Source organism: Pteropus medius, unplaced genomic scaffold, assembly GCF_902729225.1.
Source record: "Pteropus medius unplaced genomic scaffold, Ma_sr-lr_union100, whole genome shotgun sequence".
In the NCBI taxonomy this organism is placed as follows: domain Eukaryota; kingdom Metazoa; phylum Chordata; class Mammalia; order Chiroptera; family Pteropodidae; genus Pteropus; species Pteropus medius.
Window position 1 is genome coordinate 349,216 of NW_024351543.1, and position 22,210 is coordinate 371,425.

General features: G+C 39.7%; 1 protein-coding gene across 2 annotated transcripts; it reads left to right on the plus strand.

Moving 5' to 3' along the window:
* Positions 1-1,413: 1,413 nt before the first annotated feature.
* LOC120586635 (SID1 transmembrane family member 1-like) lies at positions 1,414-22,178 on the plus strand. 2 transcript variants are annotated; one of them, XM_039843029.1, is made up of 3 exons: positions 1,414-1,649; positions 1,860-2,427; positions 21,889-22,178. In XM_039843029.1, the coding sequence occupies exons 2-3, from the start codon at positions 2,218-2,220 to the stop codon at positions 22,012-22,014; spliced, it is 336 nt and encodes a 111-aa protein (XP_039698963.1). In that variant the 5' UTR covers positions 1,414-1,649; positions 1,860-2,217; the 3' UTR covers positions 22,015-22,178. The 2 variants fall into 2 exon arrangements, with proteins under 2 accessions (XP_039698963.1, XP_039698964.1); XM_039843030.1 differs by having other exon boundaries at positions 1,414-1,549.
* The last annotated feature ends 32 nt before the right edge of the window (positions 22,179-22,210 follow it).

The window sequence follows — 22,210 nt, forward strand, 5'->3', positions numbered from 1 at the left end:
TCTCAGAATTGTTCGCGCCATAACACACTTTCAAATACATTCTTCCCCTCTTTCATCCTTACAGCAGTCTTGTGATCCTGGGAGGTTAATTACCTAAAGTCATTCATTGGATTTGGGCTAGAATTAGGATTAGATCATAGTATAGAATGATTTGTAGTATATTATTCAAATTGTCTGGTATAGATATCATCTATACTGGCTTTAAAATATTTTGGGTTCTATACTATGATAAAGGATCTATTCCAATTGTTTCTAAGTTCATTGCTTAAAGGCATGATAAAGACTTAAAGGGTCTAAAGGGTCGTAGCTCTCTTCAAATACCTACAAGGCTGGGAAGAAGGATTAGGTTTATTCCTATGGCTCCAGAGTGCAGGACTCACACCAATGAGTGAAAGAGAGACAAATTTCAATTAGAATGTGAAGTATCTTTCTAATAATGAGACACTTGCTCCCAAAAGAAGGGGTCGTCTCATGAAAGAGTCAGTTCTTCATCTCTCCTAGTGTTGAGTAGGACTCCACGATTCTACGACTCTAGAGAGCTCTTGAACTGGACAGGTAGACTGACCTTGAAGGGCTTCATAAACTTCAGGTTTACGAAATTTTGTTAAGTTCTAAAAAGAGGTGTAGACATTTTAAACATAGCAGTTTAAAGTCATTCGAATTCAGGATAAAATTATGACGTTATGTTTCTTATAAACAGTGAGCTCTATTTTACACTTTACTACTGGACTCTTCTTTGAATTAGTATTTTTGTCTTTATGCCATACATTTTCAAGAAAATTTTTTTAAAAGTGAAAAGTGTCCTAATAAAAGATTGTCTAACTCAATTTTTCATCAGCGTCATTTTCTAATTGTGCAATTATAAAATTTTATACCAAACTTATTGCACTTATTTTTGAAGTTTTAATAAATTGTAGGAATTCAATAAGGTAAAAAAAAAAAATCCCTTTGAATGGTAAATGCTAGGATTTTAATCTGTAATCTTAACTGTTTGAACAAGATCTGTTTCTTCTTTGTGGCTTCTTATTTAACGTTCCTTCAGGTTGAACACAATGATATGCTTTTCTAGTTTACAAATAACTTGAAGCTGAAATAAAACAGTGAATCCTCTTCTACACTTGAATTGTGATTGTTTGATGTTCTCCAAGGACTTCCAAAGGATCCTCTTCTCACCTCAGCCTTTATTCTGGCTCTTTAACTGTTTAAATCAAATCCCCTAATTTCTGCCAGAAGGATATTTCCTTTTAGAGACGGGCTGTGTCTTTCTCTTTTAAAAAACAATACAGAATCTTGAGGAGTCTCTCACAATCTGAGAAGTCATTACAGAGTGTGAAGTAGGCAAGAGATTGGGTGGAAACACATGCCTTCTGCATAAATCCAGTTACTCTGAGTCGTCTTTGACAACTTCCGGGACCAGACTTCAGGCAGTGTTCCAAACAGTCCTCTTAACTACATCTATGTATTTTTTTTAGTGGCTGTACATATTTGCATGCACGTACGGCGAGCGAGAGAGAAAGCGATGACGTGAGCTCTCCTTGGAGAATAGGAGGTGATAAGGAAATAAAACAGGTGTCTCTGAAGGGGTTCAATTAGAGAAAGGAGAGAGAATTGAGTTAACCATCATTCAGATGGGCAGAAGTTCCCTGCAGGTAGCCGACTGGAAAAGAGAACTCGTGCACTCTCTTTGGGGACAGGCTCTGTTGCTTTCTATTCCTTCGCTTTCAGCCAGAGTGCACATTTATTTGAAACGGATTGAATTTCCTGCTCAGTGGTTGGCCAGGTTGACTCTTCAAGACTAGTGGATATTTATTTTTAATGTCTCCCTCCAATACCTTTTTTTTTTTTTTTTTTTTTTTAAGGTTTAGTGGGAAGCAACCGGTCGAAATTCTGGCTGGGTGAGTGCGGGATTCTCAGAAATGAGAAAGGGAGAAGGAAACGATCTTAGAAGCCGGAGAGCAAAGCAGCAGCCCCCGGCCCCAGTACTTCTTGCCTCCCCTACCCATAGCTGGTGACTTCCCGTGGAGACCACCCGCGGCTGCATCAATATTTGATCGGCCCTTCTCCAGTGCGTCTCCAGCACTCGCCCGTGGGGCTTGCCAGGCACGCCCGCGCTGCGCTGCGCCGGCGCCCGGGCCGGCAGGAGGCTTTGGAAGAAGCGGCTCTGCGCTCGCCCTCTCTCCAGGGCGCTCTGCCTGGCGGCGGGGTGCGGCGCCCACCATGCGAGGCTGTCCGCGGCTCGCGCTGCTCTGCGCGCTGCCCTGGCTCCTGCGGGCGGCGGCACCCGGGCGCCCAGTGCAACCTCCAGCGCGGCGCCGCGACCCCCGCGACCCCGCCAGAGGCGCGGATTTCGACCGAGTCTACAGCGGGGTGGTGAGCCTCAGCACCGAGAGCATCTACTCCTTCAACTACACCAGCCAGCCGGGCCAGGTAAGACACTCGCTCCCCTCTCTCGACTCCCAGGGACTTGCCAGATCCCAGAGCTCCGTCGCTGCTTTGGGTCCCTTGGGAATCGACCTCGGGAGACCGCAGGGACCGGGAGTTGGGGGGCACTCTCGTTCCCTTTCTCCCTTCAAAGCAATCACTGCCTCGCCCGAGCTGCCGCATCCTTCGCAACCGCTTTCGGGGACAACTCCGCTTCATTTCGCGCCTCCCCTGGCCTGGTCCTGGGCATTTCTGAGCTTTCTAAGGCTCTGGTTCCCCGCACAGTCTGCGGTCCTGGCCCCCTGCTGGGCCTTTCTCTAGGAAAATCATGATTCCTAGGGTGGCGGAGGTAAAGGACCGCAACCGTGTTTCTAATCCCCTGAGGGGAAAATAACCTAATTTTATTGGGATAAGTCAGCCAGACCCTTCTATTTCATAACGCCTAGGGAGGAAGAGCTGCTCAAAATCTAAAATGGGAATGTGTGTGAATGGACGCTAGCTGTAGAACCTCTGTATTAAATAGTCACTTCCTGTGTTTCTGTACCATTGTCACGCGTATGTGCTTCAGAGAAGCCAAGAAGACCCCGACAGAGATGTTGGAACTGGCCCCTATCCCCCGATCTATGGAGATGTTGATTTTAAATAAGGATAGATAATTGTGCGAAAGTTCTAGACCTATTTCTGACAAGAATTGAGGTGAGACAAGGGGAGGAAATGACTGTTCCAGCAACTATCTCTATGACACATATACTCTGATTATATAATGTAAGAAAATGCATACAGTTAGCCTTTTTTCCCTTAGTATGGTACCCTCTGGGGCGCAAAGAAAAGAAAAAATTCTCCATTGTACCTGTCTCTGGATCTTCTTTCCATGTAAATGAGTATATGTGTCCCTTACTACTCTAGCATTCTCTACTCACAGGGAAATTCCGGAATTGATGATTGGGATACCATGATATGCTTCCCTCTCTAACTCTCACTTGGGATCAGAACTTAGAAACCTGGTAACTTCGGCAAGTATTGAGCTGGAGGGACTAATGTGCCTATCACCCTCTCAGACATCTGTGTGTATTTAGCAAGTTCTCCCTCTCCAGTCTGGCACTCATTCCTAAGGTGCTGTCACCATGGCAGCACAGCCCTGGCCCTGTCCTGTCCTCCACTGACCTTCAGGTCATGCACTCTAAAGTGAGCAGAATAGCTGTGTGCAGAGCCATTTCATCACAGACGAGTGGGAGGGGGCAACTTTTATTCTCCAAACCCCAAGTAAGTGACCTCTTCCTATCCGCTGTGTAGTACGGATCAAATGAAGTATTACACATGAGGTGTAATCAAATGATGTGCTCAAAGTAAGCCTTGACATCAGGCTTACAGTTTCTCACATTTCTGCTTAAAAATAGATTGACTGCTTTTAACTGCCATTTTGGCCTTTTTATCCTTACTATTGGGTAAGTTCCTATACTACAATACAGCATGGTTTGCACTGTTTGTCATTGGGATCACCTGCTTGACTTTCCTAGAAAACTGTGAGATATTGAGGACAAGGGCAGAATCATGTTCATCTCTGTACCCCAGCACAGTGCTTGGCACATAAAAGGGTTATTAACATTTTGGGGGGAAAATGATTAAATGAAGAAAGATTTAAAGAATATTTAAGCTAAAGCTAAATAAGATAAACTATATACTATTTTAATAGGTCGAAAGTGTGATATTATTTCAGATAAAAAATTTTTTTCATGAAAAAAGTTTATGAAAAACAAAAAATTTTTAAAAGTTCTGAGATTATGCCCTTTCCATTTTGTCTGTATGTGTGTTAAAATCAATGGTGATAATCAGTATTTAAAATATCTTTGCATAATATAATAAAAAGTCGGCCACCCCAACAGTCCCTAAAATTTTACTAGTCTGAGAAATACAGTTGGGGACCATGAGACTAGCAGATAATTCAAGCGTTTTAATTTTTTAGTGACAGTAAGCAATAATATAAACCAGATGTTCTCAAATCTTACAGCTTTCTGAGACCTCTCTTTAATAAGCAAATAAGACGGTGGAGCTCTCAACTCACTTACTTTAGAAATTACCCTCTTCTCCTATCCAATATTTCTATTTATTTCTCCAGAGATGGCATTTTTCTGATTTTCCCATCCAAACTATTACTCTGTTTCTATTAATAGCCTCTACTTTTCTTGGCCTCTTTTGCCCCAGAAACCCCTCCTTCCAATACCATGAAAATAATACTGTTGGATGTAGCAGGATTTTACTGATGGTTTGGAGTAACATAAGGAAATTGCAGAACACCACAGGATAAGTGATAGATTAAATCAGAAATCTAAGCAACACTGTTATAACAATTGATCAGCTATTTTTCAACACGGGAAATTTCAAGATGGCGGCACTATTTGGGGGGTCCTGGCTTGTCACCATCTTTTTGGCCACCTGCCACCCCAAATGCTAGCCTCCCACTTTTTAAATTTTTGTTACTCTCTCATGTCAAGCAGTTTGCCTCTATTTCCAACCCCAAACTCTGCTAAATAAAAATCTATGAACCCAAGAGCAGATGTATGAACCTAAGAACGTGACCATGACTTTCTTCCTTTCACCTGAGCAAGTCTTGGTCAGGGCTCTCTTCCCTGCAAGGGTCATTTCCCACCTACTCCTCTTCAGTGCAACAAAGAATTGATTTAGGAAAAAAAAAAACATCTAATTTTTCGAATTTTAATCTTTTTTCCTTTTTTCTTCAAGCCATTGTTATGTTTGCCATTATTTTTCTTTCAGCTTGGAAGAGAAAGGCTATTCTAAATTTAGGCTTTGGTGACAAGAGGAAGCTGCAGTGGGAGTCTTCCTCCTAATCTTTCCTGTCAGCCCTGCATCTTCCATACAAAACACTGTCCCAGAGAACTATTTAGCCAAGCATGTGTCATGCTAATTAGCTGGGCTCAGCACCAGGAAAAGTCTCACATGCCTTCCAGGCAGAGGGTAATGTAAATATGAAGTTGCCATTGAAAAAGAAAAAAAATACTGAAAGAATGGAGAGACTGGTTTAAATAATGAAAATAACGAATGAAAGTACAGATTAGGCAAGGTTCAGTTCACAGGGTGTTCTAAAACCACAGGACTGCAACAACACTAGAAGGAAATCACCTTGTTGAGAAAGTCACCGGGAATACGTTTGGCTAAGACAGAGGGCACAAAAGTAGATTTATTGGAAGTGTGAATACTCTTATGGAGACAGATGGCAGCAACAATCAGATGTTTATATTTGAACTAGATGGTGATAAGGATCCCTTAAATAAAAATCTACCCATCGTGCAACAAGATGTCTTTTCTGAGGCTTTCAGTAACAAAAATCATTGTTTGCCATAGATTTTTGAATTTGAAATGTTTTCCTGGAAATAGTTCTTTTATTTTGTTTATTAAACTGAGGCACTTATCTTTTAATAACATATACTTTTCTATACCCAAGGAACAATCCTTGGCTTTATTGATATCAACCAGTTGTTATATATCTATAACCAGTATACCAGCCTCTTGGATCCAGATTCAAAATGCCTATCCAGTTCTCGTGAACAATGAAATATATATCAGGATATTCCCATGGTAACTACTAGCTATATGCATCCCTAGTTATGTAGAAGAATTAAAAACTTTGATGTGATAGCCTCAGTTCTCCTAATCTAGTATGTACTCTCCCTGTGTTCTCTGTCGACTGAGGCAGAGAAGTCTGGTCTGTTATCCTCTCACATCTCATTAGCATGTTACCTGAGTGATTGATTGGTTTCAGCCAATTCAGGCTGTTATAACAGAATACCCTAGTTTGGGTGCTTTGAAAAATGAATATTTCTCATGGTTCTAGAGGCTGGGAAGTCCAAGATCAACGTCAGCAGATCTGGTGTCTGGTAAGAGCTGGCCTCCTGGTTTGTAGATAGTGCCTTCTATCTGTGTCTTCACATGGCCCAGAATGCAGAGGAAGAAGCAAGCCTCTCTTGTCTCCTCTTACAAGGGCACTAATCTCATCATAAGTGCTCCAACCTCATAAGCTTATTACTTTCCTAACCTCCAAATACTATCACATTGGGGATTAGGCTTCAACTTATGAATTGGGGAGAGGGGAGACCTCCCACATTTTTTCTGCGGCTTTGGAAATGGAGCATCAACGTGTCATAAGGATAGTTAGGACCTGATGTTACTGCAATTATGGGTCTGATTTTATAGGGGACACATTTTCTTCCTGCCTAGACCATGTGCTAAATTATATAATGGCTTCTGTAGGTATGTGCTATCTGGTATGATAGCCACAATCCATGTGTGACTAGGGAGCACTTGAAATGTGACTTGGTCACAAAATGAGATGTACTGTAAATATAGAATACACACCATATTTTGAAGGCAGTATGAAAAAAATAATATAATGTATCATTAACATTTTTTGATTATATTTTATGTACCAGATATATTCGGTTAAATAAATATATTAATAAAATTCGCTTCTGTTTCTTTTACCTTTTTAATGTAGCTACTAGAAAATTTAAAAACACATGTGTGGCTTAAATTATATTTTTATTAGACAGCAATTCTCCAAGTGCTGCACACTTTAGAGAAGTCATACATCCCACGGATAGCTTTGTTGGAGGAAATGAGGCTTAAAAAGGTCAATAGATAAGCAGAACTTGGATAGGGGCAAAGGGCTAAATATATAAGGCAGCTGTAAACATTTATGTGCAAATTTTTGTGTAGATTTAAGTTTTCATCTCATTTGGATAGGTACCAAGGAATTTAGTTCCTAGATCATATTGTAAGAGTATATTTAGTTTTATAAGAAACTGTCAAACTTGTCTTCCAAAGACACTGTATCATTTCACACTCCCACCAGCAACAAATGAGAGTCTCTGTTTTTCTACCACATCCTCATCTGCATCTGATGCTGTCAGTGCTTTAGATTTTAGCATTCTGATAGGTACAGAGTGATATTGTTTTAATTTGCAATTTCCTAATGGCATATGCTGTTGAGTACCTTTTTATCTGCTTACTTGCTATCCATCCACATTACCTTCTTCGATGAGGTGTATGTTCAGATCTTTTGTCCGTTTTCAAATTGCATTGTTTGTTTCCTTATTGTTGAATTTTAAGAGTTCTTTATAGATTTTGGACCCTTGTCTTTTATCAGATACAAGTTTTGCAAATATTTTCTCCTTGTCCATCCGTGGCTTGTCTTTTCATTCGTTTAGTAGTATTTTTTTTTTTTCCACAGAGGAAACATTTTAAAATTTAATGAAGTACCACTTAAGTTTTTTTCATTGATCATGCCTTTCATATTGTATCTAAAAAGCTGTCACCAAATCTAAGGTCACCTAGATTTTCTCCTATGTTATCTTCTGGAAGTTTTATAGTTTTGAATTTTATATTTAGGTTTATGATACATAAGGGGTTAATTTTTGTAAAAGGTATAATAATGTCTCTGTCTAGAATTTTTTTTCTTTGCATATAATGTCCGATTGTTCCAGTACTGTTTGTTGAAAAGGCCGCCCTATATGTTTAGTGTTACAGTATCATGTACGTGTGTACACGTTTACAGCCTGCCTTGAGCCAAAGAGGCTGAAGCAGCTTCTTGCCTGGAGCTCACTGTTCTTATCATCGTTCCCAATATTCCCTTCTGCAGTCACCACCTCTAATTTCTACCATTCTCTTGTTCTTTTTTATTATGTATCTATGTCTCTCTGCTTCTCCCTTCCTTTTGTCTTTCAAATCTTTTATGAACACTTTCAGCCCATTAAGGTTCTTCCTCTTTTGTAGTTGATCTCCTCAGGTTGTTTGAGGCTTTGCTACCGGCAAAGACATTCCTTCTTCTACATCTCAAGAGATAAGTTTTGTTCCTTATTTTCTGATTCAGAGCCCTGTTGAGGAATCTCAAATACTAGAGAGCTGGTCTCCCAATTTTCAAAGTTATGCTATAGAATTTTAATAATACCAATGGTGGAGGATAAAGAATATATGTTATTTGAGCAGTCAATATATATTTGTATTGACTTCACGTGCCATCATCTTGTTTATTCACATCAACAAGATTTTGTTTGTTAAGTCTACTTAGCTACAGAAGTGTAATTGGGCTTACATTTGAGATTTTTTTCTGTTCTTTTTTCCCATCACTAAAAGAAACATATAAAATATCCTCTCAAAACCATAAGAAAGGGAAATGTATTTTAAACTTAAGAGCTAAAAGGATCTTTTAAATCACCCAATCTCTTCTTACTTAACAGGAGGGAAGACTGAGAGCCAGTTAAATAAATTAACTTGTCCAAAATCATGCAACTAGTTTGAAGTAAAGGCTAGAACATAACTCAGGTTCTTCAGGATATTTCTTCAGGATATTTCTACTAAACTACTCTCCCTCCCCCATGAGCACATCTTTTTAACAACAATAATAAAAATAATTTTAAAATACCACAGTCATACTTCCACAGTCAGGTCGTTTGACCATGCAATTTAATAGCTTCATGTCTGACTCCCTGACAATTACTGAAAATTGAAGCAAGAAGTCTTTCATTCTTGTTCTCCCCCATGAATTGTCCAGGCACCCATTTGTCTGTGTAAGTCAGGCAAGCAGAGTTGACACTAAGTAAAACTGAGATGCTGGCAGATTTTCTTCAGTGTTTCTTGGAGCCATATCCACCCACCAACCATAATCTTACTCTGGCTCCCTATGGACCAAGAGGGCCAATCTTCATCTCTTTTGTATTTTATTTTCATCAGTGCTGTGTTCCCTTTTTATGCTAGACACAGGGCAGCTTGAAGACCCAAGCAGCAAGTCTTTATATTACTACTCTAAGACAGTATTAATCCTGAGAACTGGTATTTCTGGATCTCCACTAAACGGCTATGAAGATAAGCCATTGCAAACAGGAATAACCTACTCTTTTTGTCCCTCTAGATTTAACTGCCCTTTTGTGGACAAAGTGATTCACACTATTTTAATTAACTTAACTGGAAGCATATGTTATGCTCCAAAAAAAATTAACATGTAAATGCCCACAATTTTATTTTATCCTCTCCAATATTTGCAAAAGGGATCCTGTATTTGTCCCCTTTTTCCCCCTCACTCTATCTTCACCAGAGTGGAGGAATTACAGCTTTCTAAAAAAAGACAATGTTTACTTTGATAATAAAGAGAAAAAGTGGGGGATAAGGAGAGAGGCAAACGGAGTTTGCAGAGGGAGTTTGGGGAGGTCTGTGGACAGTAAGTCTCCAAGATAGCTAGGGGATATGAGTGAAGTAGACAGAAGGAAAGAGGATGTGGAGTCGGGCAAGACTCTTGGCTGCAAGCAACAGAAATCAACCAGCTAACATAAGCAGAAAAATAATTTATTAGAAAGATTTGAGTGGCTCACAAACCTGAATTACCAGGCTCAGACTATGATTGGGGACCAAGGCAGGCGGTGGGGGAATCATACAACATCTGGAAAACAGTAGGGAGATTCCACAAAAAAATTTAAAATAATGCTGCCATATGACCCAGCAATAACACTTCTGGCTATTTATCTGAAGAAAACAAAAGCACCAATCCAAAAAGATATATGCAATCCTATTTTCACGCAGCATTATTTACAATAGCCAAGATGTGGAAGCATCCTAAGTGTACATCAGTAGATGAATGGATAAAGAAGATCTGATATATATATATGTATATATATATATATATATATACACACATATACATACACATACACATACACACAATAGAATATTACTCAGCAATAAAAAAAATGAAATCTTGCCATTTATGACGTGGACAGATCTAGAGGATACTGTGATAAGTGAAATAAGTCAGACAGTGAAAGATAAATGCCATTACTATTTCATTTATACGTGAAATTTTAAAATAACGAAACAAATGAATAAACAAAACAAAACAGAAAAAGACCCATAGATACAGAGAAAAAGTGATGATTATCAAAAGAGGGGAGCAGGGAGATGGGAGAAAATTTTTAAAGAAAATGAAGATAAATGTAAAATACTTTTAGGGCTTAAAATAAAGAAAAAATTATAACAACAGCCTTGCCACAGGAATGGTTTGCTTGGGTTGTTTACCCAGGCACTACGACCTCCACTGCCATTAGACGTGGTCACCCCTGGACACTGCTGCCATGGACTCCAGTGGTGTCACCATTGCCAGTAAATTCTAAATTCTTTCTTCCTGTTTGTATCATTTAATCATCATTGAAAGTACCAAGTGGGAACGCCAACTACTCAAGCGTGGGTCATGTATCTGCCCTGTTTGACATCCATAGGCAGCCTTTCCTCTCACAAAACTCACACAAGGGGGTCTAATTGAGGAAGCTCCTCTAACTTAGGCCAGGGACTTGAATGCTAGGTAGCCCCCAAATCAACCCCCCCAAAAAAGTCATCATGGGGTGGGCTGCAAGGGCATTTGTTGAAAGACAGCTATATGGACCCAGACATAGATGATCAGGGATCAAGGTGTGGCAGGGAGGACAGCTGGACTCCTGCAGCCTTCCACCTACGCCCATTTAAAGAGGAACATCCAATCTGAGCATCAGAGAAGAATTCAAGTAACATATATCACCTCTGCCACAATGTTCACTCCATGGTTAAATATGGTTTCGTATGTCAACATGGCCTTCCCTGGGGCCACTTCTGCTGTCTCAAGAAATTTTCTTTGAAGATTTTGAAGAGGATGCTGTTTGCAGATAGTCGGTTTTGTCTCCTCTAGAAAGCAGTTTCCTTTAGGTAATACTGACATCCTGACAAATACTTACTTAAAATTATAAATGGCACCAGTCTGGCAATAAATACCACTCCAGGAATAAATAGCTAATAATCGTCAGATCATAACCCTTAACGATCATAACAATAAGTTTCTAGTGCGTTTCCATCTTCAGAACATTTATTAAGGAGGCCTCAGAATAGCTGGAGAAGAAAACTTGCCTGTGGTGAGATCACTCAGCATATAAATAAAATCCAGAGAATGGATCCTGAGTTCTGCCTCAAACTATAAAATAATTACTTTTCCCTGTTCTAACCTCTCATGGGAAAAGGACTGTAAGCAGGAGATAGGGAGAAAAAGACAGGAAAGATAGGAGAAAAGGAATCATGCACAGGAGATGAGCAGACTCTGCTACCTGGGAGGATGGTGAACCAGCAGTGCCACTGGCTCCCAGGAACCAAGCCAGGAGATGCCTAAAGACAGTGGGAGGTAGTGGGACAAAGAGACCAACGCAAAATCTGAGAAACTCTGGAGAGAGGGAAGATGGTTAGCTCTTGGAGGCAAATGGCAGCCCACAATTTAAAAGGCCATGAGTAAGGACTAGGTTGGGGGAAAACTTTCTCGTTGAGCTTTTTTTTGCCTCCCTCAGTTTGGCCTGGGCGGCTGCCTCCTAGAAGCTGGCTGGGTTCTATGGGACAATGTCTGTGGAGGCCAACTGGAGTGGAGAAGGATGACCACTGTGCAGGTTGATCTGCTGACTGAGCATTCCCTCCTTCCCCATGGCCTTTGCAAGGCGGTGCCAGATTACAACCCAGAGAGGAAGGAGGCTGGGTGCAATGTAAAAGTAAAATTGGATGGGAGTGGCCAGACTGGACTTCTAGGGATGGAAGTAAAAAAGGGGGTGGTCAGCTCAGAGGCCCTCCACCCTAAAGAGGTTTCCATTCCCATCTCCCTTCTCCTCTGAACTCTCCTCACATCTAGCCCCTTCCCTCCAGGATTCTCAGTACTACCCCAGGTAGCTGATGGCGCTCACAGAAATCACAACAGATCTGCAAAAGGAAGTTATAGGAGAAGTGAAATTGAACAACCTTTACCAAATGTAGCAGAATTAATACACAGAAAGACTTTAAAATAAGCAAAGTGAATAACCTCAAAGAGATATAAATAGAATATTGTTAAAATAAAGCAGGTTACAGTTATAAAGATGAACCAACTGGAAATCCTAGATTTTTAAAATAATATTGTTTACAAAAAAACCTCAGCAGGGGATTGGAATTAGCATGAACAACAGATTAAAGAACTGGAGGATCAGGCTGAGGGTCTTCCTAAAGAAGAGAAAAAAAAATTAAGAAATTGGGAGGGCAAAAGGAGAAGTATTGACATCTACATAATAGCGGTCCCACAAGAAGAAAACAAATTGAGAGAGATAAATATTTGCAGAAATAATGCTGAAGAATTCAGAACAGCCACTTCTCTGACATCTTGGGGTGTTTTTTTAGGACTTGTTAAAAGCTACAACCTTAGCTGGACTTCTTCATGTAAAAAAATAAATATTTGTAGGGCTATGTACTAAGTGTCAAATACATGTTTGATTCCAAATATGTCACAAATGACTCCTCAGACGAAACAAATACATGGAACAATTAGCAAATATTATGAATCATGAAGATATGATATAATTGAATGCTAAATTGGATGGTACAGTCCCTAAATGTTATGAGTATAAAATGCTAAGATCAGGGTGACTTAGCGTCTTCAGGACATACCTGACTTGACATCAGTTCTTGTGAGAACTGTCTAGAATAGTATTTCCCAAAGTGTGTTCTGTGGAACACTTGTTCTGTAGGATAGCCTTTGTGTTGTACATAAAAGGGGTTCCGAGTGTAGTGGAATCTGGCTGTGTTTTGACTGCCCAACATCTGAACCCCATTCCTCTATGTCTGAGTGACTTCCCCATTTCATGAGTCTCCAGGAAGAATCACTTGCACTTCAGAAGTGGCACTTGCTTTCTTATCTTCCCACGCTTCTCCCAACCCCCACCTCAAGCTCAGGCATGGTCTTATGGTCTCAGCGCTGCCAATCACATATGCTTTGCCCAGACCTTGACTTGGGTCCCAATGATGCAGGGAAGCAGCTGTCCAGCAGCAACGGAGGCAACAGTAGTTTTCCAAGGATGGCCATGGCGATGGGGCGGCAGCACTTAAAACCATCCAGAGGCTTTCTAGTGTCCTACAAGTAAACCCCAACCTCCCTAACACGAGTTATAAGACTTTCTAGGACTACAATGGCTCTTCATGAGCCTCATGCTCCAGCCAGACTGATTTTCTCTTAATTCTTCAAATATGTCTCTGGCCTTCTCTCTCTCTTCTCTCTCCTTCTCTTTCTTTTTGTCTCTCCCTTTCTCCTTCCTTATGTCTACTGCACCGTTCTCCTGTTTGGATATTTCTCTTGCTCTGTCCCACATTTTTCTGGCTAATTCCTACTCATCCTTTAGGAAAATTCTCCCCCTGAAAGTCTATGCCATGCACTTCCATAGGAACTTGAAGGTTAATGCAATGATTGATTTACTTGGCATCTCATGTGCAAACTTTTGATCTCAGTGAGGGCAGTGGCTATTTCTACACTGCTTAGTGACACATTTCCTGTGCCGAGAACAATGCCTGGCACAGGAGGGGCAGTCAAATATTTATTGAATGAACAAAGTTCATTCTAAAGTAGCTAGAATGCAGACTATATGCTGTTCTGCATTCCTAACCTGCCAATTATTATACCTCTCCTGTATTTTTCCATGTTTTTATTGGAATTAAAATTTTCAATATAAAATTTAGGTCGTAAACCAAAAGAGGAAAATTTATATAAATGCATTTGTGTCTCAGCTATTGTTGGCATAATGAAATTGGTAAGATGAGGTCTATAAAAGCAGGCTTCTTAGGAAAGAGCTCTGAATACGAAATGCAGAGAATTGAAAAGAATAGAGAATAAATGGCTCCCAAGAGGTAAACTGCTCTTTTCAATGAGATGAATGAGTTGTTCCAGGAAAGCTGGAAGCCAAGTTGTGAAAGACAATTAATATAGTACAGGAAATGGACAGTATAACCTTCTCCTTTGTCAGGGACAATTGGGCTTACAAGTGTGTCTCCATACATGGAAAAGAGACAGTCAATAACTGATTGATTGGTGAATATGCAGGAGTAGACAGCTCCAAGGCCTGGGTAGAACAGCTGTGCCTGCTGTCCCCCATGGACTAAGGAAGTGGATAGTCTGAATGTTACTATTCCCGTTCTATAGTTGAGGAAAGTGAGTCCCGGAGAGTTTCAGTGATTTATCCAAGGTCACCCAGGTAGTAGATGTGAGTGCCAGAAATAAAATCCAGGTCTACATATCTTTCTTCATTATGGCATAAGTTTACAAAGATGATTTTCCAAGGCCGAATCAGTAGAAGGAATATTAAACAGTCGCATCAATAACTACAATAATTATTTTAATGCTTATCTTTTAAAAAAGAAAAGTATAACCTGCGATTGAAGCTCAGTTCCCTACAATAGTTAGGAAAAGCTTGGAATAGAATGCTCCATTTAATAGGACTTACTTTCTAATAAAGGGATTCAGAATGGCAAGGCCACTTTGCCTAGGGGCAGCTGCTTTCTCACAACAGTCACATGATGACTCTCCCAGCAGGCCTGCCTTCACTCAGCATGAAGCGTCTTGGCAGGTGGGACTAAGTTAGAGATAAGCTGATAGTCAGGGAGAGGTACAAAGTCTTTCTTGGAGAATGACTTTATTGCTTAAAAATCCTATAACTCTAATGCTATGGGTTGATTTATATCTCCTCAAATTACAAGTCAAAGTCCTAACCCCAGGGAACTGTGACTGTAATCTTAATTTGGAAATAAGGTCCTTGCAAGATACTTATAGTTTGCTTTTATATATGTAGAAATAACATCTCCTAGTCTGTGGCTTGTCTCTTCCTTTCATGTATGGAGTTTGTATAGCTTCACAGTGAAACAGTAGAAGTTTAAAGATTTCATAGTGGAATGGTTGGAGAAGCCTATGTTCATAGTGAGGTTCAATGGAACCAGGGTCAAAATAATGATGCAAGCATGATCTCACCAAGAATTATATGGAGACTGTGACATAAGAAACTTAGGTTGTTGTCACAATTCTTCCATAGCTGAATATCTTTGGGGAAGTCACATCACTTCACATGTCTTGGACTCATCATCTGTAAAGGGAACCTTTGGACTAAATGGTATCCCTGACCACTTCTCAGATTTAAGGTTCTCTAACACTGAGTCAAGGTCATGCACATCATTCAGGCAGGACCTATGTGGACAAGCACAACTTCACTGACCAGCATCTGTGTTGTTTATCCAACTCGCCCACATGGGTAGCCACTTTGTCCTCCATGTGCCCACAGTACCTGCTTCCATTGTTACCATACTATCATCACATTATGCTGTTGGTAGTAACACTATTTGTCTCTCTAATTAGATCATGAGTTCCTCCAGGTCAGGTTTGCCTTTAGTATCTCCCCAGCACCTCCCAGAGCTCCTGACTCAGATAATGTTTGATGAATGATAGAGAGAACATGAGAGGGTAGGATGAAAGAATGGAAAGAGGGAAGGAAAGAAGGAAGGAAGGAAGGAAGGAAGGAAGGAAGGAAGTGAAGAAGGAAGGAAGGAAGGAAGGAAGGAAGGAAGGAAGGAAGGAAGGAAGGAAGGAAGAAGTGAGAGAGGGAGGAGGGAGGGGAGGGAGGGAAAAAGGAAGGAAAGAAGGAAGGGAGAAAGGGAGAAAGGACTAAAGAACCTAAACACCCCCAAGATCATAGATTTACTAAAACAGTTTTACATTAGGAAAAGGAACCATTAGCAAATACTATTGTAGCTATTTTACAAGTGGAGTCAATTTTTCAAGATCACATAGGAAAATAATGGTATGCTTAATAATGGAAATCAATCTCTGTTATAATCTGATGTTCCAACTAATAGAGCCTACAGTCTCATTACTTTAACAAAACCAAACTAGCTTTTAAATTAAACTCATATCCATTCTCTCTATGCAATAGAGCTATATTACTATAATTCTGAACTTTTCTCTACTGACATGTTTTAAAAGATTAAAAAGGGAGTCTCTAAGCTTTACAACCTTTCATTATCGTGATCTATATAATATAAGAGATGCGAGTACTTAAATAATTTTTTTTATTATCATTTATACCTACAGCACCTGGTCTTCCTAGGTGGTCTCTCATCCAAGTACTAACCAGGCCCAACCCTGCTTAGCTACTGAGATCAGACTTCGAGCTCGTTCAGGGTGGCAATAGCCTTAGGCCATGGACTGTGGCTCCACTGGGGTGTGAACCCAGGACCTTCTGCGTGTAAAGCAGACGTGCTAACCATTACACTATGGAACCACATCCTTAAATAATTCTTCTTCCTTAGCTATAATACAATTCTCCCTGTCATAAACAGGGAGAAAACAAGATCTAAGCATTGAAAATGCCCTGTTGTCATGACAACAGGAAGAAGCAACAGGAGGAAAAATCTTGGCTCTAAAGAAAGGTGTGTTACAAGGTGTCAGGGTCCATTATTCATGATCAATACTCTGTTCTTCATTTAGTTTTGCCTTTACACAGCTTACTTCACTGTCCAAATGTAATCCAATTTTCTCAGTTGCACATTAGCTTCTGGAAAGGCAAAGCAAATTTTAAACAGGGCTCTTTATCCTTTCCTGAGGGTAATGCATTATCTGTTCATTTTGAAAAGCTGCCCAGTGTCTTCTATCTCCTGCTTTAATATATTTTTTCAATTTATTATGCTAGTATCTCTGAGTTTATATTATAATTAGTAAGATCATTATTAAATAATAATAAAGAACCAGACCAGGAATAAGATTAGGGTATGGAGACCAACAGTAGAGTGGGGTAATCATGGCAGTGATATGCCTGTTCTGCTCTTCTCCCAGCAGACCTCCTTCCTGCCAGCCCTGATTCAGCACTAAGAGACACCAGCTTCCAGATGTTGATAAGTTGCTGACAAATGGGGTCATCCACCAGATGATTTTTTTGAAACAGTACTTCCCAAAGTATAGGCTCCAATCCATATGTATCAGAATCCCCCAGTGCGCTTGTTAAAAACTCATATTTTAAAGTTCTGTTCCTGATCTACTGAATCAGAAATGCTGAGAGCGGGTTTGAGGGATCTGAATGCTAAAAAGCACACTAAAATTTGAGAATCACTGCCTTAGAGTAAAGTGTGAAAAAAAAAATGGAGGGAAATCCCTTCTGGCACTAAGTAAGAAGGGAGGAGGAGGCTGAATCCTCTGTGAAGAAAAAGGAAGCAAGCAAGCTAAAGACGAAGTTTGCCTAGTTCACAGCTTTCCTTAGGTTTTACTGTAGTTCTCACTAGGGTAGATTTAAACCAGACTAAAGTGTGCTTTGCAAACTTATGCTGTATAATGCTGGTGAGTGTGTTACAAACCTCAAAAGTGCACCTGCTTCTAAGCTAATTCAGAGCTAGAAATGCCAAACAGGAAGTTTGCAGCTTCCTAGAAAAGCTAGGCAGGTAAATTAACAGTTAAAATACAGTGAGGTCCACAATGAAATACCACTTCACACCCACCAGGGTGGTTATAATCAAGAAGGCAGACAACAGCAAGTGTTGGCAAGGGTGTGGAGAAGTTGAAATTCTTATACAGTGCTGCTAATGTAAATTACCGGAATGTAAAATGACATAACTTTGGAAAACATTTTGACAGTTTCTCAAAAAGTTGAACATAGAGTTACCATGTTATTCAGCAATTCTACTCCTAATAATATATTCTCAAAATAACTGAAAACACATGTTCACACAAAAACCTGTATACAAACAACATGGTTTGTAATAGCCAAAAGGTGGAAACAACCAAAATGACCATCAACTAAAGAATAAACAAATGTGGAATATTCATACAATGGAATATTATTTATCAGTAAAAACAAATGAAATATTGATACATGTTATAACATGGAAGAACCCTGGAAACATTATGCTAAGGGAATTAGCCAGATAAAAAAGGGCATATATTATTCCATTTATATGAAATGTCCAGAACAGGCAAATCCATGGAGACAGAAATTAGCTTAGTAGTTAACAGGAATTGGGAGAAAGAGGGAATAAGGGGTGACTGCTAATGGGTACAGGGCTTTTTTCAGAGGGTGATGAAAATACTCTAGAATTAGATGGTGATTGCTTAGGTCTGTAAATACACTAAAAACTATTGAATTGTTAACACTGAGTTGTATGTGAATTATATTTCAATTTTTAAAAGCGACAGAAGAAATATCCAAGAAAAAAGTAGTAAATTCGACCACATTAAAAAAAAAATGCTTTGTGATAGTCTATAGGAAAAACTCACTTCTGTTTTCTTACGCTCACACCCACAACACTTCTGACACCAGATATAGGTTTTCCACACATCAAGCAATTCTGTGACACCAACTGAGTACCCTACAATTCAATTCAGTCCTGACACTATCTACTAGGTGTTAGCATCAGATCTCACAGGTTAAGGGTTTGGGGCCACAAGACCGCCCAACCACCACTTCAGACACCAACTACAAGTCCAGGCTGTCACCGATGCTTCTAACCAACCAGCTATAAATCAGAGGTTCCCATGACGCCCTCCTCAGTTTCAATTAATTTGCTACAGCAGCTCACAGAAAACAGTTTATTTACTAGGTTTTTGGTTCATTATAAAGGATATAACTCAGAAACAGCCAAAGGAAAGAGTTGCATAGGGTGAAGAGAGCAGAAGCTTCTGTCCCTGTGGAGTTTGGGTGCACCGCGCTTCCAGCACGTGGATATGTTCACCAACCCAGGAGTTCTCCAAAACCCCTAGTTTGGGGATTTTTATGGAGGCCTCATCACATAGGCACGATCAATCATTAGCTCAATCTCCAGTGCCCTCCACTTCCCAGAGGATAGGGATATGAAGCTGAAAGTTCCAACCTTCTAATCATGGCTTGATTGGCCTTTCTGGCAATAGCTTATATCCTGAAGATACCCAGGAGCCAAGCCAGAGTCTCCTCATTGGAACAAAAGAGGCTCCTATCACCCAGGAAATTCCAAGAGATTTTGGAAGCTCTGTTAAGAAACAGAGTCAAAAATCAAGTATTAGAACAAAAGATGCTCTTAGAGCTCTTATCACTTAGGAGCATCTTTTGGGACATAACCCTTTTGAGAAACAGCAGGTAATTGGGCATGTGGAGGGTTGGCAGTCAATTAAACTAGAGAAGGCAGTAATCAAGAAGAGCCTTGGGGATTCAAATTAAGGGAGAAATGATGGACTTGTTAATAAATGGTGTTCGGATAACTGAAGAGCCATATGAAAAAAAGATAAAATTGAAATCGTTTTTCACACCATATGCTAGTATTAATTACAAAAATGAAGCCATAAAATACTAGAAGAAAATATAGGCCTCAGTAACTAGGAATGGTAAAACTTTCTTGGCTCTGACTCAAAATCCAGGGAAAGAATTAAGAAATTTGGCTACTTGAATCTAGTCAAGCCTCTAGCTCTAACTACCAGTTTACAAGAAATTTAGGAGATAAAAGAACCAGTTTAACGACACCACAGGGCGCAATCAGCAAAATCTAGAATATGGATACTTCTGCTTTGTGAGTGGTTTTCTTTAACAATTAAATGTAAAAAAAGGAGGGAGGGGTATTTTTGGATTAAGAGACTCAAAAGACACATTAACTGAATGCAATGCGTGGATCTTGTTTGTACTCGTTTTTTAAAAAAACTATTAAAAAGGCAATTTTGAAACAAAATTCAAACACTGTGTGGATAATTGGATAAGTCTAAAGAATTATTAATTTTATTAAGTGCAATAACAGAAGTGTGTTTATGTTAAAAAGAGGCCTTACATTTTAGAGATATAGATTGAACTATTTACAAATGAAATGGTATGATCATTGATATTTATTTACTTTAATCCAGTAAGATGTGTGTGGGAAATAAGAGGTATAAATGAAATTAAATGGTATATAGATTAATAATTATAAAAGTTGGATGATAAGTACATGAGGACTCGTTATACTATTCTTGTTACTTTGGAGTAAATCTAAAATTTCCCAGAGCACTGATGGCCTTTGTGGCAGGAGAATGCCAAGATAGGGTGCTGCCAAGGAGGTTCATAGTGATAAAGGACTGAACTCTGAGAGTGTCATTGGAGTGGAGGGGAGGGTCTAGAATTGGACAGTATGAAGGAGATAGAAGTAGTAGAACTTGATCTAATAAATAATTGAGAAGCTAAAGAAACAGGAATCAGAGATTGTTGTCAGGTTTCAGGCTTAGATGAATGGCTGCATGTTGGGGCCATTTACCAAGCAAGGCAGTTCAGAAGAGCTTAAAGTTAGGGGTGAAGGGAGTGATAGATTCCATTTCTGACAGACTGCATTTGAGGCGCAATGTGGAACATCAGAGTTTAGAAAAGAAGTCTGCAGTAGAGATAGTGTTTCGCCGATTATCAACTGCAGCATAACTTCCATGGAAACATGGAGTGTAGGCTCAAGAAAATGCTCCCTTTATGAGCAGGCTCTTCTTACCAAATTAATAAATTACTATTGGGCTGTTTTAACATTAAAAGAACAAAGTGGCTTAAACTGGGAGAATGATATAAGAGAATAAAATAGTGATATATGATATCCATTCTGTCCTATTTCCTATTAATTTCCATTTTGAACATGTGATAGATATTCAAGGTTTAAGTGCAGGATTTTCTTGTTTCATTTTCTTTCCCCTAATAAAGGAGTTTTCAAGAGAACATTAAGGCTTTAATACATTGGGGGGTGGGGAGGAAATCTCATGTGAAAGATAAAATCTTACTTTTTATTTTTTACCTTGTTTATTTTTTTCTTCTATTTTTTTTCCATGTTGTCTACAGTATTATGAAAACTGAAGAAAAACATCAAAACCATCTAGATCCAGGGCCACAGTTCAATTTTCTGTATTTTTTTCAATTTTCTGTCCTTAAAACAGCCAAGATAGTGTTAAATCTTTGGGTTGACACATGTATTCAGAAGGAGCCATGGAGATACTGATATAATAAGTTTGTGTTAGAGATTGACTTATGCCTGCCTGGGACAAGGCAAAGAGAAGAAAACTCAGTCCCTATGATATTTGTTGCTGGGGAAGCATCAGGCCATCTGCTAGGCTCTAATAAAACATGACAATAACATTTTGGTTTGAAGCACAGAATGATTTTCCAGAGCAAAATTCAAGTTTGTCAGCAATTGAGGCTCTTGTCGGTCTTTTTTTCTTTTTAAGATAATGGTATCTTTAGCATTTATATTCAAATAAAAAGAGAAGGATATTAATACCTTTCCTGTTCTGTTCTGGACAGAACAGGAAAGGTATTATTCGCAGAATCTTGTGTTGACTGCCCATTTCAAACTCTGCAGACTGCCATTTGAAGCCTCCATAATTTTGTTTCACCCAAGACCACTTAAATCAGAATTTTGATGGGTTGGACTCAGGCATCAGTTTTTTAAAAAACTTTCCCCTGGTGATTTGAATCTGCAATCAAGGTCAAGACCCACTGTGGTTCCAATATGAGGAAGGAAAGACAGCAGGGGCATTTGGATTATCTATGGTCAGAATACATGTGAAGAAGCTTTTCAGAGCTTCAGGTGGCAGCTATGATGTGTGTGCATGTGCGCCTATGTGTGGGTGTAATGCGTATGACCTCTCTCTGCCCTGGCTCACAGGTGAACGCCGTGCGGGTGTATGTGAACAGCTCCTCAGAAAACCTCGACTACCCGGTCCTCGTCGTGGTTCGCCAGCAGAAAGGGGTACTGTCCTGGCAGGTTCCTCTGCTCTTCCAAGGACTGTGAGTGGGTCTTCTCCCAAACACTTCTACTACATCGGTGTCTTTCAATGTCCTAGACCTTAATTGGTCTTTTCCCTAGGGAAAGGATAAATTTCACATTTGGAATGTTGACATTATGCGTGCTCATCGCAAACACTGGTTGTGTTGCATACCCTGGCATGCTCAGCTCTGTTCAATTCTGTCCTCTTTGAAGTTCAGAT